We start from the raw sequence: 23,210 nt of genomic DNA, 5'->3' as shown, positions 1-23,210 counted from the left end.
TCGTTGGCAGTGAATTATAAAATAATCTGGGAAAAAAAGAATCTTTTAATGATAGGTAAAAGCTGTGTATTGTGTCCATAGTCAAGACCCTTGTGCTGTGTCCATAGTCAAGACCCTTGTGCTGTGTCCATAGTCAAGACCCTTGTGCTGTGTCCATAGTCAAGACCCTTGTGTTGTGTCCATAGTCAAGACCCTTGTGTTGTGTCCATAGTTAAGACCCTTGTGCTGTGTCCATAGTCAAGACCCTTGTGCTGTGTTCATAGTCAAGACCCTTGTGTTGTTTCCATAGTCAAGAGCCTTGTGTTGTTTCCATAGTCACAAACCTTGTGACGTGTCCATATTCAAGATCATTGTTATGTGTCCATAGTTAAGAAATTTGTATTATGTTCATTGTTAAGAATGTTGTTATGTGTCCATAGTTAAAAACTTTGTGTTGTGTTCATAGTCAAGACCCTTGTGTTGTGTCAATAGTCAAGAGCCCTGTGTTGTTTCCATAGTCACAAAACTTGTGTTGAGTCCATAGTTAAAAACTTTGAGCTGTGTCCATAGTTAAGACCCTTGTGCTGTGTCCAAAGTCAAGATCATTGTCATGTGTCCATTTTCAAGAATTTTGTGTTGTGTTCATAGTCAAGGGTCTTGTGTTGTTTCCAGTCACAAACCTTGTGATGTGTCCATGGTCAAGATCACTGTTATGTATCCATAGCAAAGAGCCTTGTGTTGTTTCCATAGTCAAAAACCTTGTGTTGTTTCCATAGTTAAGAACCGTGTGTTGTGTTCATAGTCAAGAGCATTGTGTTGTGTTCATAGTCAAGACCCTTGTGTTGTGTTCATAGTCAAGAGCCTTGTGTTGTGTCCATAGTCAAGAGCCTTGTGTTGTGTTTATAGTCAAGAGCCTTGTGTTGTGTTTATAGTCAAGAGCCTTGTGTTGTGTCCATAGTCAAGAGCCTTGTGTTGTGTCCATAGTCAAGACCCTTGTGTTGTGTTTATAGTGAAGACCCCTGTGTTGTGTTAGGATGGATTAGATAATATTAACTTGAATGATATCTAATACAGACTGAAATATCAACATGGAATGTAGTGTATTTCCTTTATAAAGTAAACACTCGGTTTATGTGTTTTAGCTCCATAAAATCATCCTACAAAACAAATTGTAATATAAAAATTGAATATACAATGAATACGGGTAATACTGTACAAGATATCTTCCATAATATATAGGATTACCAGATATTATTTATATATACACCGTAAATAGAACAAATATGTTATAAATCCTATATAGAATATGGTATAAAAGAAATATGGCGTTTATGATTATCGTGACTAATGCAAGCATCAGAATAATGTCAACCTGATTAACCATTGCAGACCTAAGAAATATGCAAATTAAGGATATTTTTCACAACAGGCGCAACCTCAAGGTGAAAATCTATCTCAATATGAGGTAACTTGAAAACGTTGCCTCTATTTGATATCACACAGAAATGATAATAAAGTGCATAAATATGCCATTAGATTGTACTTTCTGTACTTATTTAGATGATTAAATTTTCGGGAAATAAACGGGTATTGATTTGATAGCATGGTTCTATATACTGTGATATGTTTAAATTCAGTGTGTGTTGGAGTGTAAATGGTTATCCGGCTCGTTTGTTTTAGCAAACATTTGGAATATCGAGTTTATTTTTTCACCGATTTTTTTCCTAAATATATCATGACACCGAGAAATGGGGATTATTATATTCTGAACATTGAGGCATAACACTGACGAGGAATAAGATATAAACATTTACACTTTTAACATTTTCTGATAATTTGATACGTCCATGACGTCTATCCTTTTATTGCTAAACATTCTGCAGAACTGTAGTGCATAGAATCCATTAACCGTTATTGTTCTGGTTTTTATTGATAAGAAAGGAATGAAGGCTCACATTAAAAGCCTTCATTATCGAGTAACAAAAGAAATTAAAAGTTATCATGTTGTATCATCTAACGTATCAAAAAAAAGGCTTCATATCTGTCCTGTTGCTATACAAAAATTAAATATTCATTAAATAGGTTACATGTAAATTTGCATCTTCAAAATTCTTAGTAGATCTTATTCTCTTATTTAATAGATTACAGAAGTATAATAAAACAATCACCAACATGTAAAATACCTATTTGTTACTTTGGCAAATATGTCTCTTCAAGGATTTTCAGAATCTTGGAACTACTTATATTCTACTAAATGGAATTTCTCAAAACTAAATGTTCTGTAATTAACTTTTTGTGTTATGAATGACATACATCGACACAAAAAGTATTTTTATTTTTGTGTTTTATCAATGTGCTCCATCCTAAAATTGACTGATTGTATTTCAAATTGAGGTCAACTCGACCTATTAGCCCTAACATCAATGGCTAGGGCGGAGTCAGCAACACTGGCGCGTGTTTGTCACAGCGACAATGGCGTATATGCACGCCAAATCAATATTGACCTGATACAGATGATATCTAAGTTTCCATGGCCTACTTAATATATGATAGCTTTTGTATTTCACTGAATTGTGCTACAATTAAAGAGAAACAGGAAAAGATGAATAGGAACCTGTACCATCGCAATGACTTTTTAAAACACGAAAAAATTGTGTGTTAGGCCAGTAGGCCACATGTGTATGTAGACAAGTATGCGTGATAATATTAGCCAGGCGCCTTGATAGCTAGTCATTCAGTTTACTACACACAGTTTTAAATATCATATTATCACAAATATTAAAATTGCAGCAATTACATTATTACCATTTTACAGCATTATCCAAAAACATGTTTCATAGTTAGACATTAGATTGGGCAGAATGGATTTCTATATTATGTAGGCACTACACATGTGAGATCTAAACCGAACACGACACCTACCTAATCAAGTAACAACACATGTATAACTATACACAATAACGAAGTAAATTCATACACAATTACTATTGCAAATAAACAATCGACATAACGATAGAAATTACAATTCTGTCGATATATTTAAAATCTAGTTCAGGGGCTCTTATTTACGTAGATAAACACCCAACTACGCATGTGCGGCCATAACATTAAACACTACATCTCTCCACTGTAACAGAGAATTACACCAGATCACTAACTTACCGACATTCTCCTCTTTGAACTCTTCTCTTTTCTGTGCCACGGCTATTCCAATAGGTATGTTCATTCCTGCGAATAAAGGAAGGACAGAAGGACAAGTTAGGGAGGAGAGTAGACCGCTCCATATGTACGTATTTGTGTAAGTATAATAGGGAGCGTCCTTCACCTTGCTTCAGCAGCACCAGGCCGAGAGGGAGAGAGTATTGATCGAGTACAATGTTTAACATAACTAATACCGTCAGCCGATTCAACCTACTGGCACGGTTTTAGCATTTCCATACGCAAGAAATGGAATTTTAAGTAAAAAAAAATAATTTCTATTTATCAAGGACCAAAGCAAATTCTGGTGTTTCAATTATAAAGTATTGTATTATGCAATGCTCATGTCATCACAGGCAGAATTCAGAAACCAGTAACAGAATATTCAGATTATCAACCATGAGAAAACAAAACTAAGATAACAGTAAATGTCACATTGTCCACATACATCTTTTACCAATGAAAGTCATTACTGTAAACTCATATATTTTCGTCAGACTTAACTTTCGTGGTTTAAATATACTGTCATTTACAATCGATTTTGTGGATAAAAAGTATTAACGAAATACATCAGTGCTTGGATACTTTGCCACCTAAACTGTTTATCACATCGTGGACATATTCGTGAATTCCTTGAGTACCAAAACAATCAACGAAAACAAACTCCTGACGAAAATGAATTATTTAACAGTATTTGAGATTCAATTGCCATGTCTTTTAATAATGTACGCGGAAAATAATCAAATAAGCAATGGAAAAACTTCACTTGGGTAGCAATATAAAATATCATGGCTCCCCAGCCAGAAACACGTTTGTCCCATCCCACAACCCCGACCCCAAGGGGAAATATTGCTGATCAATTTTACTTTAAAGAACATTGACCTAGAAAACATTTAATATCATATTTGCACTCTGGCCGTCGGGGCGTTTAAAAGTTTTCAGGCGAAATTTTAAGATTTTAAACAAATATTGCTGAAATAATTTCTACAATTTAATGGAATTTGTTTCCATAGTGATACATCAGTGTATGACATGTAACATAAATTATTAATACTGATACCTCAAAAACACAATGTCTATTATTTATAGGTTAAAAAATACAGAATTTTGATGGATATCTTTAAAAATATAATGGAAGCCGAATGTTCTTTCTGGATAGCTGTTATTTTAATTCTTCAATAATTTCCTATGAAACACTGAATATCTGCATGTGACAAGTATATTTGGTTAAAGGAAATAACTGCTTTATTTAGAAAAAAAACCAATTACGATATTGCTATAGCATCACTGTTTGAATTTCATTCAGTTTCATTTCAGGCTTACATTGAATAAATCAAAAGATTGTTTTAACATCAATACATAATTTTGTTTTATTTCTACATTCAGGAAGTAAACCCTAAATATGGGACAACCTGTGACGTTAAAGTATGACAGGAAATCCACTCGGAGGTCGTCGACAGACACTACCGGTAGACTGTACAATGAACATTGAAAATATAGTTAATGATTAAGACGGTGGCCTGACAGAAACTAGGTTTAATCAGATAACAGATGTTGCTAGGAAACGATTGAAATATATATCTCCAAAAGACAGACTCGAACACATTTCCTTCAACATTACTGATACTCTAGACACACCTAAACACAAAGCTCACAGCCGGTGTTATTAGAACTTAACAAACATCAACAGACTAAAGAATAGGAAATCAACATCATCTACAAATGACGAAAGTAATCCAAGTAGTCAAAACGTTAACGGTCCTCATATACCCCTTCTTGCAGGATCGTGTTGTTCTGCGACAAGAAAACGATCAAAGTAAATGGCATCAAGCAAAAACTGACTAGGTATGTGACCAATAGTGCAGAAAATTTTATTTAATTAACAATTTCCATTACATTTCATGACTAATTGTCTTGAAAAGTTTAAGAACACGATCTTATGGTAAGAGAAGCTTGGTACCGAAATGTCTGTAGACGTAAATACACAAAAAGTCAGGCAAGACAAGTCTCCGAAGCTACTCACAGAATCGCTTTTGATTTCATACGCTTCAGAGTCTTAGTGCAAGTTTGATAGAGAGTTGATTGATTAACGAAATCAGGAAGGACTTATTTAGAGTCGACACCAGCTTACTACCTCATATGATCGTCTCGTCCTTGTAATTTATCAGTGGCGCCAAAGGATGAAACAATGGAAACACAAAATCAACACCATTCAATATAAATTTAGAATCGGATACAGAAAAATCAAACATGAATTAAACTGCATCGTACATCTGTTTCGTCCTGCTAGGACTCGTCGGTGATGCTTAGGTCTAAAGAGTTGATACCAAGGAAGCTGCTGAGGAAAATGGAAACGGTTCGAAAGAAATGTCAATACCAAAATGGAGAAGAACACTTCCCCGCAATTCCAAGAATTCCATATACATCACTTTTTTTCAATGTGGGATGGTTCGAAATAACTTCAAGTACCTGTGTATATTTTAAACCATGTCACTATTCTAATGATTTAAACTTGGCATGCAAGTTACGACAACCCTCAGGGACAAAAGCTTACCGGCAGTGTCTCAAGTTAAATTTCGGTACATATATATTTACCTTAGCAATCCCTTTGATATGTAAGTAAATCGACCAACTTCTGCAATTTCCATGTAAAATTTATATCCTTTCAACAAGATATATTTTAAACCCACTTCGTTAGTAACTGGGCCTTTTTTCGACAATATCTAATGACTTCGTTAGTAACTGGGCCTATTTTCGACAATCTCTAGTGATTTCGTTAGTAACTGACCCTATTTTCGGCAATCTCTAGTGGATACCTGGTTTTGCTTGTCTTTACAACATTCACAGTCTAATGAACCTGCCACACTTGACTTGAATTAAGAATCTTCAAATAGATGAAATGAAAAATGCTTATTCGAAACTACAGCGAACTTAAATGATTTAAGACATAATTTCCATGTCCGCGGATGATAGACCACTCCGGAACGTTTTTACGGTGTAGTCCTGACATTGAAATATCATAATCTAGACAAGGCATCAAGACACTCTACAGGTTATATTACACCGACATCGATTAACCAGACTTAACGGCTTCATTAAAGTGGAATGTCCAGCAAAGAACAGTTTGCCTTGGTCAAGGAAGAGAATCTGTTACCTTCATACCATTGTCCGACCTCGACACTAATATCAAGAGAGAAGTATTGACTGGAGAGATATGAGTGTGAAAACGGATTAAGGAGGAAAAGAAGTCTCGAAAAAAAAAACTTTAGTCGCTTCCTACGATTATGCAACGGGAACAGCAGGTACAATTTTTACTGTTTACCTGCAGAGCTAAAGTGGTATGTCTGTTTTATATAAGATAGATAAAGTGGTATGCCTGTTCTATACAAAATAGATAAAGTGGTATGTCTGTTTTATATAAGATAGATAAAGTGGTATGCCTGTTCTATACAAGATAAATAAAATGGTATGCCTGTTTTATACAAAATAGATAAAATGGTATGCCTGTTTTATACAAATTAGATAAAATGGTATGCATTTTTATACAAGATAGATAAAGTGGTATGTCTGTTTCAGAAAAAAATAAATAAAATGGTATGCCTATAGAAGACGGGTTTCATATATTATACCTGCCACAGAAAAGATACACATGTGCGACTGCATTGCAAAAACAGCTACTTGGATTGGATTTCGCAAATTTGACTACGTCGCACATTTGTCTAATTACCTACCTTTACAACAGGTAATGTGTTTGCATGGCTTTTACACAAAATACTCTTCAATATGCTTTATTTAGTTCTACGAGGAAAAAAAGTCATTTCAAAAAATCTCAGGCTGAAGTATCAAAATTTGCAAACTTTTCGAAAGTGCCTTGTCTTTCCGACTTGATCTTCAAAACATTTAAAGCTGTATGATATTTATAGAAGATATCAAATGTTTACCTATTGATGACGAGCTATCCTCTTTTCCATGACCATCACACTTTCGTCGTGACTCCCGCGAACGCATGCTTTTTTCGTGAAGTTTGGATTTTAATTCCTTGGATCTACACTGCTGCACTCCACGAGCTAACGGTTTCACTGCACTCTCGGTTTTCGAGTTATTTCGAGTCTTTGTATTGTCTTCGTCTGCCAGCCACTGTTGTTGCTTTTTAACACATGTAACAGGAACGTCTTTTTCTTGGCAGGTAGACTTGGATGGATCCGCTGTACCTGGTGAAGGTGCGTCATTGTTTGTGACACGCTTAGACCCCGTTACCTCTACAGTTGCGACAACCCCTTTCACTGTTGTCTTTGTGTCGTCAGAACTGAGTGGTTTAACAAACCCTTCCGCTGTAGGTCGGATAGGAACCACGTGTTGTTCTTTGGTTGCCATTGGTTTCACCTTTTCCGCAGCCTTGCCAAGAACTGTCGCAGAATTTGTTACATTGTTAGATTTTGTAACGACAGCACTTTTTGCCTGTATCACCGGGGTTATACTTGACTGAGACGAACCAACAGAACCTATTGGAGACCTAGAATTCTTGTCTCCCCCCTCAGACATCTTAGGGGTTGCCTTTTTGGACTTCGCATCCCTTCCGTCCGAGCCTTTTCTGGATTGTCGAGTGGTCTCCCTTTTGTCATGACTTGGTTTTGAGGGAGACATACATGGTTGATGAGTAACAGCACAAGGAGACACACTAGTAGCACATTTGTCCTTACAACAGGAATACGAACCTCTTTCCTTCTTTATTCTCATATCACAAGCGGTTGTTTGAACGGGCATTGTTGTCATAGCAACCACACTTGGCAACGTTCCTATTTCCGGTGTAAAGGTTGGCGCATGTACTTTCTTCCCATCAGGAATACTGGGTTGTGAATGTGAATAAATCGAATGATAATATGGCAGAGAAAATGTTGTGGATGTGAGGGCGTCACAAGTAACGGGCACCGCACTAGCCTGCGGGGAGATACCTACATAAGGAAAAAAAGGTACGTGTAAAAACTGAACAAAGTCCTGCTTTTTATGTTTCACGTTTAATCTTTAATTCTGAATGATAATAATCAACTGAACAAAATACAGTTTCCCTTATCCGGTTTCCACAGAATGTAATGTTGACATAAAAGTATATCCCAAAATAACACAAGTTCATGTATTTTTTGCCCATTTCAAAAATAGAAATGATAAACATGTTTTCTTATCGATTCATGGTACATTTAGCCAATTCTATTTTCTGTTCTATAAATGCTTACCTCCTCTATTAATTGGCGGGGGTATCATACCGACGGATTTCGGGCTTAATTGTGGTGACGTCACGCTTTGACCGGAAGTCATGGTGACAGTTGTAAGAGTAGGGACAACTTTCTGTTTACATTCCTTTTCATTCTCATGAATATGTTTACAATTTGGTGACTCAACTTTATCGTCCGATTTGTTAATTGATTCCGATTTGTCAGTGTCCTTATCACAAGTCGTCTCATTTTCATCACGTGATGGAGAAATATCTTTATCTTTTTTGCGTTTGTCTATATGAGCGCGTGTTGGGGAAGTAGAATTTGATTTAGCTTTCGGGTGAGGCTGACTATTTGGTGACAGAGACGTGGTCACAACAACTTCTTTGCCATTGTCCTGTTGTTTAGCTTTATTATGTTCTTGTTTAACATCACTGAGCTTTTCCGTCTTATCCGGACATTTCTTGGAATCACTCTTTTTGTCATGGTCCTTTGAATGTTTTGTAGCTATTAGTGCCTTTTGTGAGTCAAGCGATTTTGTTACATGTTTGTTTTCCGATGACCTTTTGCTATCTCCATGTCGACCAGACTCTTTTTTGACGGTTAGATTCCCGGAATGAGTGAGCGACTCGGATGTTCGTGTTGACGGAGGGGAAATGCCGGAAGAGGTTTGGAAAAGCGCAGGCCCTCCTGGAACGTGAGGCGTACCGTTGTAAAGCGCTTCTGTAAGAGAAATGTTAACATCGTTATACTATTCTGTTCTCTTCTCGCCTGTGTCAGTCAATGTTCACTGATGTAAAGTAACTATACAAGAGCTATCCATCTTCCATATAATTGTTTATCGTGTACATGATAACAACAGCGAATTTATACTAAATACGACGTGCAATATTACGCTTGATGATATAATGTCTTTATATTTCATATTACTTATGTATCAATTATTTGTTATGAATGCTTATGAGTCGTAAGGCAGCAAGTTAAATAAACACACAAAACCTAATACTATTTCATTAGTATATTACATAACATACGCATCAATGCAGAAAGTGTTCTGTTTTTCCGAGCCAAGTCAACTTAAAGTGATTTAACTAAATATTATATACTAAACATTAACATATTTTGGCCAATGAAAGCCTAACTTTGAAGGTATCGTCTGAAACGAATTCTAAGTATGTGTATTCGCGATATGTCCAGATCCCCGCCGTCTTTTATGCTAAGGTACTATCTCTGATGACGACGTCTACCTCGATTATACAGCTCCTCTACTCATTAAAAATCTGTGTTTTATGTTGTAGGCTGATAACAGGTAATTTTGGTTGAAACATCCTCAAGACGTTTTAAATTACATGTATATTAAGTATTAGAGAATATCATGGATATTGTTCACGCGATGATTATGTCTAAAATGTTACGGGATGACTGTTTTTGGATCTGTCATTAAGTGTGGTGAAGTGAACATGGTTGATCAGAAATTAATTCACCACCTGTTAATGTCCTTACATCATTTGCCATGAGAGATTCGTTTTGAGTCACCTGTGTCTTATTCCCTGACCGATGGTCAGACAAGCGGCCACTTAATCTGCCGCTTAGATATATTATATGTCTAACTCTGCGTGGTCCTATGAAATAGCATTAAGTATGTGATGAGTTCCAGTTATGAAGAGTGTCGGTACATAATGTTTACATACCGACTTCATCAGTTTAAACTAGTCAGTCAATTTGTGTGACATTGTGACACAAATTGGTCCGTCGACCCACAGACGAGGAGGAGGTAACGAGCCCAGACCACGTCTCTAAAGTAACCCTCCGTCGCCATGCCGACGACGTGAGGTTGTCTGAAACGTTAGAATGATTACCATCGTGTACCATGGTCGTGCGTCACTCTCTGCCACTGGATTGAAACTAATTTGGTTATAACAGGTTCTCCATACAGGACTATATTCCTACATTTCTCTGGTGGTTTGAAAACAAACTGTTTTGCGGCAAATTATTGCGAGGATAACCGTGTCACGGCAGATTCTGGGGTACCATGACGACAGGAGAGTCAATAAAACGGTTTTTTTTTGTTACTGATTACTCACGAAGTGTGTCCACAAAACATTTCGTGTACATTGAAATTTACAAAACCAGACATTGTCTCCGATAAGTCTAACAGCAACATTTCAGTTTCAAGTATATTTAAAGAAACGAAGTAAACGTGCCAGGTTAAATGAATAGGTCCCGCATTCAGAGAATGCTGGCTCGTATATGCGTTGCCCAGTACAGACAATTCGATACGAGTGTTCGGGTTACGTATAACTGCAGATTGAATCAATTCGTTTGATCGTGTTTCGGTTGTAGCTATCAGTCTGTCGTACATTAAGTATGCTATAACTGATCCTGTCATATGAAGAGGTTTTAGGCAGCTTCACATGTGTCGCCGACGTATTCAAATTACCCACTTACATCGAAAATGATTAATTATTGAGGGTAATTTATTTACCTGCTGTTTTGTATGGCTGGCACAGGTGCTTGGTAGAGTACGCAACATCTGTTCAAGCACGATATATCAGCAAATGCGACAATTTAATGTACTTTAACTATTTTTGTGTATGTTTTGTTTGTGTTCTATCGATTTAAGATTTTAACCTCATTCGTTTATCATAAATGCTCTTTTTTGTTCGTTTTATTTGATTTTGTCATGGATAGAAAATATATCGGTGAATTGTTAGAAGCTAGTTAACCATATGATAAAGCATACCTTTCTGCAGGTCATACATCCGGTGGTAGCTGATTGGGGCTGGACCGGAAGTGGGGGGAGGCACAACACCCACATTATGTGCAAACAGAGACAGAGACTCAGTGGCAGGTAAGTAGTTGAGGTAAGGCGAAGAATATATTGTGTTGTTGTTCACAATATACCTCGCACAACCTGTAGTATAAAATTAACTTGATTTAATATCATCTTAATAATATACACAACTTTTATGAAAAAATGTATTCATCGCAATTTTACTTGACAGTATCAATATGTTCCTCAATGCCAATTTTTTATTCTTCTATATATCTATGATTTATATACGTCTATATAAACAGAACCAAATACATGAAAGGTAGTCTGTAGCCTCCATTTCTGACATAATGAAATCATCAAAAAGTGAATAATATATGTAGGAATTGTTTTCAATAGGACTATGTGCCGGAAAAAAATTCTTGGGCCACTAGAACGTCATACGACGCCAACCCTAAAGTATACACAGGTAACACAGTCAAACTCCCATCAATAGAACGTCATACGACGCCCACCCTAAAGTATACACAGGTAACACAGTCAAACTCCCATCAATAGAACGTCATACGACGCCCACCCTAAAGTATACACAGGTAACACAGTCAAACTCCAATCAATAGAACGTCATACGACGCCCACCCTAAAGTATACACAGGTAACACAGTCAAACTCCCATCAATAGAACGTCATACGACGCCCACCCTAAAGTATACACAGGTAACACAGTCAAACTCCCATCAATAGAACGTCATACGACGCCCACCCTAAAGTATACACAGGTAACACAGTCAAACTCCCATCAATAGAACGTCATACGACGCCCACCCTAAAGTATACACAGGTAACACAGTCAAACTCCCATCAATAGAACGTCATACGACGCCAACCCTAAAGTATACACAGGTAACACAGTCAAACTCCCATCAGTAGAACGTCATACGACGCCAACCCTAAAGTATACACAGGTAACACAGTCAAACTCCCATCAATAGAACGTCATACGACGCCCACCCTAAAGTATACACAGGTAACACAGTCAAACTCCAATCAGTAGAACGTCATACGACGCCCACCCTAAAGTATACACAGGTAACACAGTCAAACTCCCATCAATAGAACGTCATACGACGCCCACCCTAAAGTATACACAGGTAACACAGTCAAACTCCCATCAATAGAACGTCATACGACGCCCACCCTAAAGTATACACAGGTAACACAGTCAAACTCCCATCAATAGAACGTCATACGACGCCCACCCTAAAGTATACACAGGTAACACAGTCAACCTCCCATCAATAGAACGTCATACGACGCCCACCCTAAAGTATACACAGGTAACACAGTCAAACTCCCATCAATAGAACGTCATACGACGCCCACCCTAAAGTATACACAGGTAACACAGTCAAACTCCAATCAGTAGAACGTCATATCGACGCTTTAACTTTAAGTATACTCAGGTAATACCGTCAAACTCCAATTAACAGAACGTCACATGACGCCCACCCTATAATGTACTCGGGTAACAGTCAAACCCCCATCGTAGATCGACACACGACGCCCACCCTAAAGTATACTTGGTAAAACTTACTATATTTGTTTATAAATATAACCATAGCAATCATATCTAAGTGAACGATAAATTATTCCGATAGAAATCTTCGTGACATATTTTAAGATAGCTGGTAAATGAGCATAACATTATTTTAAATAAACCTTATTATTTAATGCAATTATACAATTACAGTTATGAAATATAATGACGCATTATCATTTGACCGTATTAGTTCATATGATGATTTAACACCCACGTGCTTACCGACATTTTAGACATGTTTCAATATTTGTTGATGTCAGAGAAAATTATCATACATTCAGTTAAGTGCAGAAGAATAAGTAAACAATGTTAACAAATTTAAGTTGTGACTATTTTGCAGTTTCAAGTTGCAGAACGCTCTGACTAAGTGGGAGAATGTTGTAGGACGGCTGCTTATATTAGTCAGTGAGAGCTTGTGGAAGGGCATGTCACCTTAGTTATAGTAATATTGTGGTAAAGTTAATGTGATATTGTAGGAGAGATGGTTACGTTAGTCAGTATAATATTGTAGGAGAGCTGGTTACGTAAGTCAGTATAATATTGTAAGACAGCTGGTTACGTTAGTCAGTGTAATATTGTAGGAGAGCTGGTTACGTTAGTCAGTATAATATTGTAGGAGAGCTGGTTACGTTAGTCAGTATAATATTGTAGGAGAGCTGGTTACGTTAGTCAGTGTAATATTGTAGGAGAGCTGGTTACGTTAGTCGGTATAATTTTGTAGGACAGTTGGTTACGTTAGTCCGTATAATATTGTAGGAGAGCTGGTTACGTAAGTCAGTATAATATTGTGAGATAATTGGTTTCGTAAGTCAGTATAATATTGTAAGAATATTAGTTACGTAAGTCAGTATAATATTGTAAGAATATTAGTTACGTAAGTCAGTTTAATATTGTAAGATAATTGGTTACGTAAGCCAGTAGTTATATGAAGCTGTATTTCACGCATGCAAAACTGCATATTTTACCAATATGTCACACTTATTTTACATATAGATCTAGTCTCGCTAAATTGGCATATTAATCACTGACAGTGATACGATCCGTCAACATTATTATTAAATCACAGGGACATCGTACACAACATGTTCCATGATTAACTGCACCATATAGTGACACAGGTATATTTCATAATTGAGGTTTAAGGTAGGATTATTCTTTTCATCACAGATAGAATAATAGGTGAACAGAATAATTGAATACAATATGCAGGGTTGTACAAAAGGCACGCAAGTGAATTGCATTTTCCAGAATAAAAAAAGTATAAAATAGACACAATAGAGTCATCCCTGAATTAAATGGTATCAAACAGCTGTTAGGATCTTAATTGTTGAGGCCACTGAAGCAAATCAAAATAGCATGTTGATCTTTCAGAGGTACTTAGAGTGGATATCAATTCTTAATGCTATATACTTAGTTACAGAATAAACAAAGTATAACGCACTTTTAATTAATTTATTTTATTTAGTTTGATTTTAGTCGAGTCCTTAGTTTCGGTTTGTTTATCTAACAGAACAATAAAACAGAGTTAAACTTAAATTAATTTAAAGGGAATCAGTTTAACCAAAACCAAGCGATGATTATTGACCTTAAAGTATCAGAATCCTATCAATGTGTGTCTTCATATTGTGGTCAGGTGATCCTTACAGCGGGTTCCGTAGCATAGTTAATGTGTTCAGTGACATGGAGGAAAATACACAGCGTGGAATCAATGAGGAAATCACGTCCGTATGTCTTTGTGTGCGATAGTCTTTGATTGTTTACAATGGACATTGTGTAGTTTTCCTATAACTTTCTACTAGACACTGCATAAAATATAAGAAAAAAAATCAAATACGCTATATTTAAGATATCAGACACGATCATCAAAGTAAATAAATTAATTCTTTTATTAAGATATTTTCAAGCGAAAAACATCTAAAAATTTTCTTTATCTTGGTGAGTCGTTTCGGTAAAGACTTCCGTCAACGTGTTGTGGATTTTGTGCCATTGAACCAGATGATACCCCCAATGGGGAGAAAAGCATGTACGCTTCAAAACGGTAACGGCGTCGTGTGTGGCGCGGTAATGTTGAATCCCCATGGTACCTGGTGTGAATTAAATCCATACATCACTTTTGCGTTATCTCTGTAATCACGATGAACACATATTCGTAAATATGTACATTGTATTCTGAGAATATCAGTGCAATGTAAATGGGATGCAGATAGGTGCGCTGTGCGTACTTATATATCCCTGCATATTTTAATGTTATTGTATACAAACAATGTCCTGTTGTTACCACATCGTGAATTCTACATAAACGTAAAGAGGACTGTATACATTATTGGAATATGTCAATCTCTTAGGTATGACTGTGTCAATGTCAATGCTATAACTGCATCATCCGTATTAACAACTTCTCGTCAAGTTTTCAAATTAACATTGCTTATGAAAATGAAATTTAGGTTATAAAAAAGTCCTAATCTAATCATCAAGATGGGTTGCTGAGGAATAAATCCTATTTTGTGTCATCAGTGCCATTTCTGCACTGAAGTGATCCGCTAATACATTGCTATTCACGTGTTGATCGAGACCTTGTATACCTAATACAATGTCAGTCATGATATATTCTCCAAAATGGTCGCCAAGTACAGTGCTATCAATGTGCTCATCCTCGAACCGGGCTTCTCACACCTGCAATCAGGTCATTGCTAATAAGATGTCAACCCAGTCCTGTGTCAGCAGGAAGCCCAATTACTAAAAAACACACACTGGCAGTTTGAATCCAAGGTCTAAAGAATTGTAGGAGGAACGTAGATATTGTCTGGAAACAACGCGCTTAGACACACGTGATCTTTCAGGACAAGTACTTACCGTCACTTGGGTTATTCCAATACTGAAAGTCCGGGATAATGGCTTTAAGGTGGTCCCCCATTGGCGCTCCTCCCCCTCCGGACGATAGAAAGCTAGACATCATGGAGTACCCGCCACCTGTCAACACAAACCGGTAGCACCATTAATCCCCACAAATACCTGACATTGTGTAGGGTGTATTCATGAGTATGGAGTTGAGGGAGTACCTCCAAGCGTCTTCATGCATAGTGCTCGAGGCCGACAAGGATCGGAATGTTCGACCCGATGACGTAATACGCACATGATGGCAGCACGACTGACAATTTACGACAGCCGTAATAAAATTTAAAACAAATAACTGCAGAGACGATTAGCCAATTAGTGTGCGGCTTACAAGTACTGCGAGTCGAGCTTTAGGAGATTGGCAGGAACATTACACACATTCGACGACTTGCAAGGCCAGGATCCCTACCAGTATAGAGGGGGAAATTGTCGTAATCTGGTAGTGCTCAATGCGTAAATGTCGATGGGTTTACAACAAATGTGGACAAAAACACAACACTTCATTATATATTTTTGTAATTTCTCTAATCTCTACATCAGAACAGTATGCGTGTGTGTAGTCTTACATCCGGCTTCAACTGGAGTCGAGTCGGGGGAGCTACAGGGCAGATAAAACGCTGCCAAATTGGAAAACCATCGACGTTTGCTAGCGGAACTCAAGAAACATTTGTATCTTTTAGTTGCTAGATGTAGTGACCGTGACCCGAGTACCAGAAGGACTCCAGAATGGTGAAAGTCGGAAGTGTGTCTGCTTCAAAATTACATCCCGGTGACCCGGCCAAGATTGCGGGTTCATTGACGTTCAAGTGCCACTGGGACGCATGGACGGAGAAGAGAAATGGTCTGTGGCATGAGATAAGTTTTCCATAATCTGTGACATTATGTCTGCTGTCGGATCGCACGGCTCCGCGGTCATCATGTTATGTTCGCTTTTATATACCAGAATAACTACTTTTTTACTCGTGATCTAATTAATGTAATGCTTACCTTAACATAGCGTTATTTTTTTCTCCGTGGATATCTTTCGGGATTGTTTTTTATGGGAGAAGAACTAGTAGGCCTCATTATTCTTACCGTAACGACCAATCCCGAAAATCCATGCAGATATCAGATTCTAAGAGTCAACCAAAGTCTTTACAGATTACAGTCAGTCAACGGCAGCTACGCCGAAACAACTAGTGTCCAAGAGCCACACAGAGACAACATGTGTCCATGAGGAACACACAACAAATTAGTCCCCTAGAGCCACACAGAAAAAATCAGTGTCCAAGAACCACACAGAGACAACATGTGTCCATGAGGAACACACAACAAATTAGTCCCCTAGAGCCACACAGAAACAATCAGTGTCCATGAGCCACAAAGAGACAACAGTGTTCAAGAGCCAAACAGAAACAATTAGTCCCAATGAGCCACACAGAAACAATCTGTGTCCAAGAGCCACACAGAAACAACAGTGTCCAAGAGCCACACAGAAACAATCTTTGTCCAAGAGCCACACACGAACAATAAGTCCTCAAGAGCCACACAGAAACAACAGTGTCCAAGAGCCACACACGAACAATAAGTCCTCAAGAGCCACACAGAAACAATATTTTTCCAAGAGCCACACACGAACAATTAGTCCTCAAGAGCCACACAGAAACAATATTTTTCCAAGAGCCACACACGAACAATTAGTCCTCAAGAGCCACACAGAAACAATCAGTGTCAAAGAACCACACAGAGACAATCAGTCCTACAATCAGCCTTCATTATCCAAGCGGTTTACGGAAACTACCAGCCTCTGGGATTCCTAAAAGGCGTCGATTGCATGTAAAATCATATGGACAAAAATACCTGATAGTAATTACATTATTTAAAGTATATCACTTTTCATGCTACATATATAATCCACTATTCCATCAACAGACAAGTCGTTTTATGTTTCACAGATTGTTCTGTCATGTCTCCTTTAATCAATGTGGTGACGATTTCACTCTCCTCTAAATTTTGCAGGAAGATCAAAATCAGTAAAAAGATGTATGAAAAGGGTTACACAACAAACAGGGGTTGGACATGCCATCTATAAACATTATATTTGTAAATATCAACAACCATACTTCATGTTACATCTTTGTATTTCCGGGAGTTGGAATCACACAATCATATGTTTGTAGAGTTTAACATGGGTGTAGTGGTGTAGATCATATTTTATACGGTAACTTAGTATGAATAGAGAAAAAAAACTTTTAAATGTTTTCACAAGTCTTTATAGATAAGAGAATGGGTATTGTAGAAGATCTATCAAGGAATGAGGGCAACACAGATTATATAAGGCTATATTTCTAACCCTTCATTGAAAATGATTTCAGTCAATTTGGAGTATAAATCAGACTTCAGAAAGGTCATACGTCAATGGGGGTATATCAATATATTAACGAAAACATTACACTGACAGTAGACTTAATCCCTTGCAGAATTCACGATTATCTATTTATATATTGTGGACAAATAATTATGATATTTTTAAAAAAAAAATACATAACGATGCGGTCAGAGAAAATATTTGAAACAAATAAAATCGATCACTTGTTGATTACGGATTTTATAATTAAATAACATCAATTAATATTTCAGAAATACAATAATCCGAGATTTATATTACGGAAATTTTCAGTGCCGTATTAAACTGTATTAAAAGTCAGTGCCTGGGTTTGAGCGGTATCTGTTTTTATGCTTAACATGATGTTAAACTATCAACTGATTGGGACTTTTTCTCGATAATTTTTAACAGGTCCAAAAACATAATGCTGACAGTGGAAGTTTTCAAATTTTCAATTAACAATAATAAATAACACGCCAGGAAGTTTGTTTCGACTTAAACTCGGAATAGCTATGTCTGTATTTATCAATGAACTGACGCTCTCTGTACAAGTAATTCATTCTCAAAAGGTTACTACATTTAATTTCAGTAAAGAATACTGTTCTCTTTACAGGATTCCAGAGATTAAAAAAACCTAGAGAAATTCAATTGCTTTAGATATATACCTCTGTAGTTCTGTTGATATATTTGCTGTGAAGTTAGCTTCAAAGAAGAACTTTTTGTTACACCAGAGACGAAATTATTTCGTCTTTGTCATTCGTTGACATGCACGGATACACTTTTTTATTCCTAGATCTTGGATATACTTTTTTAAAGCGTACTAAGTGTTCTCCAGCGACAGAGAGGCCCGAAAGTTTTATTGAAAATTGAAAGTTATTTAAAGATTGGTAATTTTGTATTCTATATGGCCAGTCTGTGGTTCCATAATGAGGAATATGGATAAAGAAACAAAAACGATACAATTTTAAGCTTGTAACGGAATTATATAATTTACTTACCATATGAGAGATGTCAGTCTGCTGAAATATAGGATAGCTTGTGATGTTGTCGGTACAGATACTTAAGGTTTCTATAGAATACGTCTACTCAATACAGCCCTTTAAAACGGGAATGTGTATTCACGGGTTTGACAGTTTAATTGACAAGTGTACGAGCGACTGATTACTGCAGCATAGTGGGGGCTTAATCATAATCAACAGCGTCATCTAACGGACACGACATCTCTGGGGCTAAAGATTGCGGAGGCTACATCTTCGGCGGAAGTTGCCTTTTGACATTTGGACTAACCTTAGTATAAATATCAGAAGTATTATAATTCAAATTTCCGCCGTCAGATACCAGAAATTTCACGAACGACATTAAGTATATTTTGAAAAGAAGTTAATACATATAAAAGCATTACAAGGGTTTGTCACATATATATTTAATGATCAGATTTGAGGTTTTGTCGACAGTTTAAAATGAAATATAATATCGACGGCTTATAGAATTATTCGTTCAAGTATTATTACACAAAGTTAAATTTTGAATAGTTCCAAATTAAGTGTACCTACCTAGGCTTGTTGTATGTTGTTTTGACTTTACTGTATGTCCGGGAGAGGATGTTTCATAAATTGAAATTATTTATACCTAACCCCCTTGTCGTTTCCATGACAATAAAATATATTTTAAAACAAAACAAAATCTGAGCGTTACTGACCCTCAATCCTGAATGAGGAAGCAAGGAGTAAGACTTAAAACTAATCTTCCGGTTTTAATTCTTTAAATATCAACACCATAAACAAACCAACAATTCTTACAAAATGAGAAAGATGAAAATGATAATTCTAAATAAATTACTAATTAATTGCTATATGCATACACAGGTCAACACATCTTTGTCCAAACTTTATCTCTCAGTACAACCATCTGAAATTATTTCAAGAATAAGCTTACTACTGTAAACAACTGTAAACAACAGCATATGTCCGCTCGTATTCGGAAAAAAAATTATTACAAATTATCTTTCCAGAATCACCCACCACATCAACCACTGAGTCAAGGATCCCGTTTACACGAAGAGAAAAACAAAATGTACTTCACCTTTTGGTCGAGTGTTCAAGTTTCTCTGAAAATAAAGTCGACTATCTGTGTTCCGGGTAAGGTCAGGAGTAATTGAAAAAAGTCCAGCTTTGCCAGTGGGCGGAATTATACGCGCATTACTTTGAAATACCAGCTTCCCCGGAGTTCCAGCAGTGGATTACTCATCCAAACATCAGCTTTCGCGAGTTTTGTTATGTGTACTTTTTGATATCTAGAACATGTGTAATGAAAATAGTTGAAAAGGTTTAAAACAGTGACCACGATTCAGACATGCCTTGCCTAGATACGGAATAGTCTCTATTTCGTATTTGTTCAGCAATATATGACGTCAGTTAGGGTGATATAAACGGCAATTCCCGTGTACCTTTCGCTGTAATTATATGCAGACAGTAGTGATTTGTGACTTTTCTGTTTCCTGGCGTGAAATATGTCCTCATCATAAACATCACAACCAAACCATTAAGCAAGTCTGACCTGAATAACACGATAAGATGGCACCAATTTATCTCCTTAATCCGTATTTGTTTTTGAGATCCTTTTTGTGGGAGAGGATTCCATCTTGATTTTCCGGCAAGCGTGATCAGAAAATAGATGACGTACACCGCTGTTCGCGGTGCCAGTATCTGTTGACAAGCCTAATGCTGGATGGCTTTACACACTGCTATGTCTCTTGTACCTAGTTAATATATGATCAAACCCGTCATTTATAACACAATTTGATACTCTTTACGTTCCTCATAAATGTGGGTGGGGGTAGAGGAAAAGGATCAAAACATGATCGTCATTTAGTAAGAAATTTTATAATTATGGGATACGTTCGTTTAGATCTAACTTTTCATAAAAAAATCTTTTTCTAAATATTTTTTCCATGTTATTTAATATCGCTTGATAGATGATAGTTTTTTTAAATATTTTATTCATATATCTTTTTCATGTTACAAGTTCTTTCATCATCATTACCAAAGACCCCTCTCTGATCGTTATAGGGTTCAATTATAATGCCACTCCGATCTGCATCCAATACAGACGACCCTTTCAATTTTAATGTTCTTGCATGGTTCTATGAGAAAATATGGCAGATACAGAACGATTAGTCACACTGCTGTAAACATAGTTAATATAACCAAACATTGCCACGTCTGATTAATTATTCATATGTTTGATAGGAGTATGCAGTAAGGACCTTCAAACTAAATGACGGTCCTCCAGACAACAAGACAGACATGTATTGATGACATTCATAGTTATGCCTATTAACGACTATATAAAAATGTTTGAATTAAATATACAATAGATAACTATTATATCAATTACGCATCATAAATAGACATTGGATATTTGGAATATGACACCCTTATATACCATCGAAAGTCATTGTATGCATGTATCCTAAATACCCAGTGTGTATTTATAGGTCCTTGAGTCTATATCTACACACTAGTCACGAAACAATTTCTGTTTGATTATGCACTGTCTGAAAAAGTGTTATGATTAATGATATCTGTTTGCTCTTTCCTCTGTGCATCTTTCAATGTACTTAGAGTTCCAGTATGATTGTGTTAGCTTAAACAGGCTTTCAGTTCATTGTCAATTATCAGATCTTAGAAAGTGGGGTATAAAAATTTATCTTCCATTAATGTTTTTTTCTTTTGCGTGGCTTGTATTGTTTTTTTTATTACTTCACTGATTACATCCTCTGTTTTCAAGTCAGAAAATATTTTCGTTTCATTTACTTTAATTTGTTCCCTTGTCTCATTTCAGTATTCAAAATTACCGTCGTCGTTTTAAACTGATATCAGTATGTCTTGATTGATATGCACGGTGAAGCTTTGCTCATCAAGTTTACATTGTCCTCACCTGTTTAACGACTGCAGTTTTAGACAGTCTATAAAGCCTAATAACTTTTATCTATGCTGCCTTGTTGTCGTCCAGCCCTCTTAAAATAAGTAATCAATACAAAAATGCATCTCATTACAACTAAATCAACTTACCTGAGTAGTCTTTTTATACAGGTAAACTTTGCTTTAATTAACGTGAGTTTTGTACGAAATGACTTGTTCAATAGGATTTTATTTTGGTTTCTTGATTTTCACTAAGTCGCATTGATGTTTGGAAAACAAGTAGGTGTGAATAATGTGCATTGATGGCTCTGGTTATGCTATAAAGCTTGTGTGTGTTATAAAACCGCGCTCATATGCTGTCATTATCGCTCTACTTACAATGCATGTAATTCGTGTTTTATGATAAGTACAAAGCACCCAGACATACGTATTATCATTTTACTCAAACCATGGCTCACTGCCAGGATTCGATCTACGACAGATATATAAAGAAAACAACCATATACACTATTAACACTGTATCCACTATTGTACGGGGGTCTGTCATTGGCCAGACTTCGCCCAATCCACCAGATAGGGTCGTGAAAACATCCTCTTTGGCAGACCTCGCCCAATCCACAAGATAGGACCGGGGACAACCCCTTTCAATCAGTTTATCACGCCTTACGCTGATATATCGATCGTTTCAAATTAAAAACATGAAAAAAAACATCAATGCTATATATTCCTTAATAAAAGTACACGTCGTTGACTTTTCACAAAAGATAACATCGGCATGTTTTCTTAAATATTTTAAATTTATGGCATATGATGTCTTCTTGGAACATGAATAATGTTGCATGTTTTTGGGGGTTTTTTTTCATGCATTTAAAACAATGGCTTCTACTTATGTCACCATTTCAAAGGGTTTGATACCATTTATTCTCTTAAAAACATAGATTAGAAGTGCTCCCAAAATAGCAATGAACACTATTGCCACTGACTATCAAGGTGGGTTCAGCTCTGACGTTACTGTAGTAAGCATACGACTGAGCTCAAGGGAATAAAATTGGTTTAGAGTATAACTCTGACCTTTTTCTTTTACATTTCCCGAAATTATAAGACTACAGTAACAATCGAAAAGCAAATTTAACAATTACATGTTTTATCCCTTTACAACACAGTAAACAATTTTGAAAATTGATTTTTATGGAGTCTGTCAATACTGACAACAACGATATTGACTCAATTGGTCATTTAAAATATAACACGTGTCCTTAGATCGATC

The 23,210-nt window shown here is 36.5% G+C and overlaps 1 protein-coding gene across 3 annotated transcripts in view; it reads right to left on the bottom strand.

Annotated features, from left to right (window-relative positions):
• Positions 1-23,210, bottom strand: part of LOC132551283 (trinucleotide repeat-containing gene 18 protein-like) — a 61,301-nt gene that overhangs the window by 21,314 nt on the left and 16,777 nt on the right. For all 3 annotated transcript variants that reach the window (XM_060215408.1, XM_060215410.1, XM_060215409.1), the window contains exons 3-7: positions 15,614-15,730; positions 11,131-11,301; positions 8,409-9,110; positions 7,119-8,129; positions 3,142-3,207 (exon numbers count right to left, since the gene is read on the bottom strand). In XM_060215408.1, the coding sequence (XP_060071391.1) occupies positions 3,142-3,207; positions 7,119-8,129; positions 8,409-9,110; positions 11,131-11,301; positions 15,614-15,730 (2,067 nt within the window). The remainder of the gene's footprint in view (positions 1-3,141; positions 3,208-7,118; positions 8,130-8,408; positions 9,111-11,130; positions 11,302-15,613; positions 15,731-23,210) is intronic.

This window comes from Ylistrum balloti, unplaced genomic scaffold (genome assembly GCF_031769215.1).
Source record: "Ylistrum balloti isolate Yb309-2 unplaced genomic scaffold, AGI_CSIRO_Ybal_v1 Utg370190, whole genome shotgun sequence".
Classification (NCBI taxonomy): Eukaryota; Metazoa; Mollusca; class Bivalvia; order Pectinida; family Pectinidae; genus Ylistrum; species Ylistrum balloti.
This window is presented reverse-complemented; position numbering and strand designations above follow the sequence as displayed.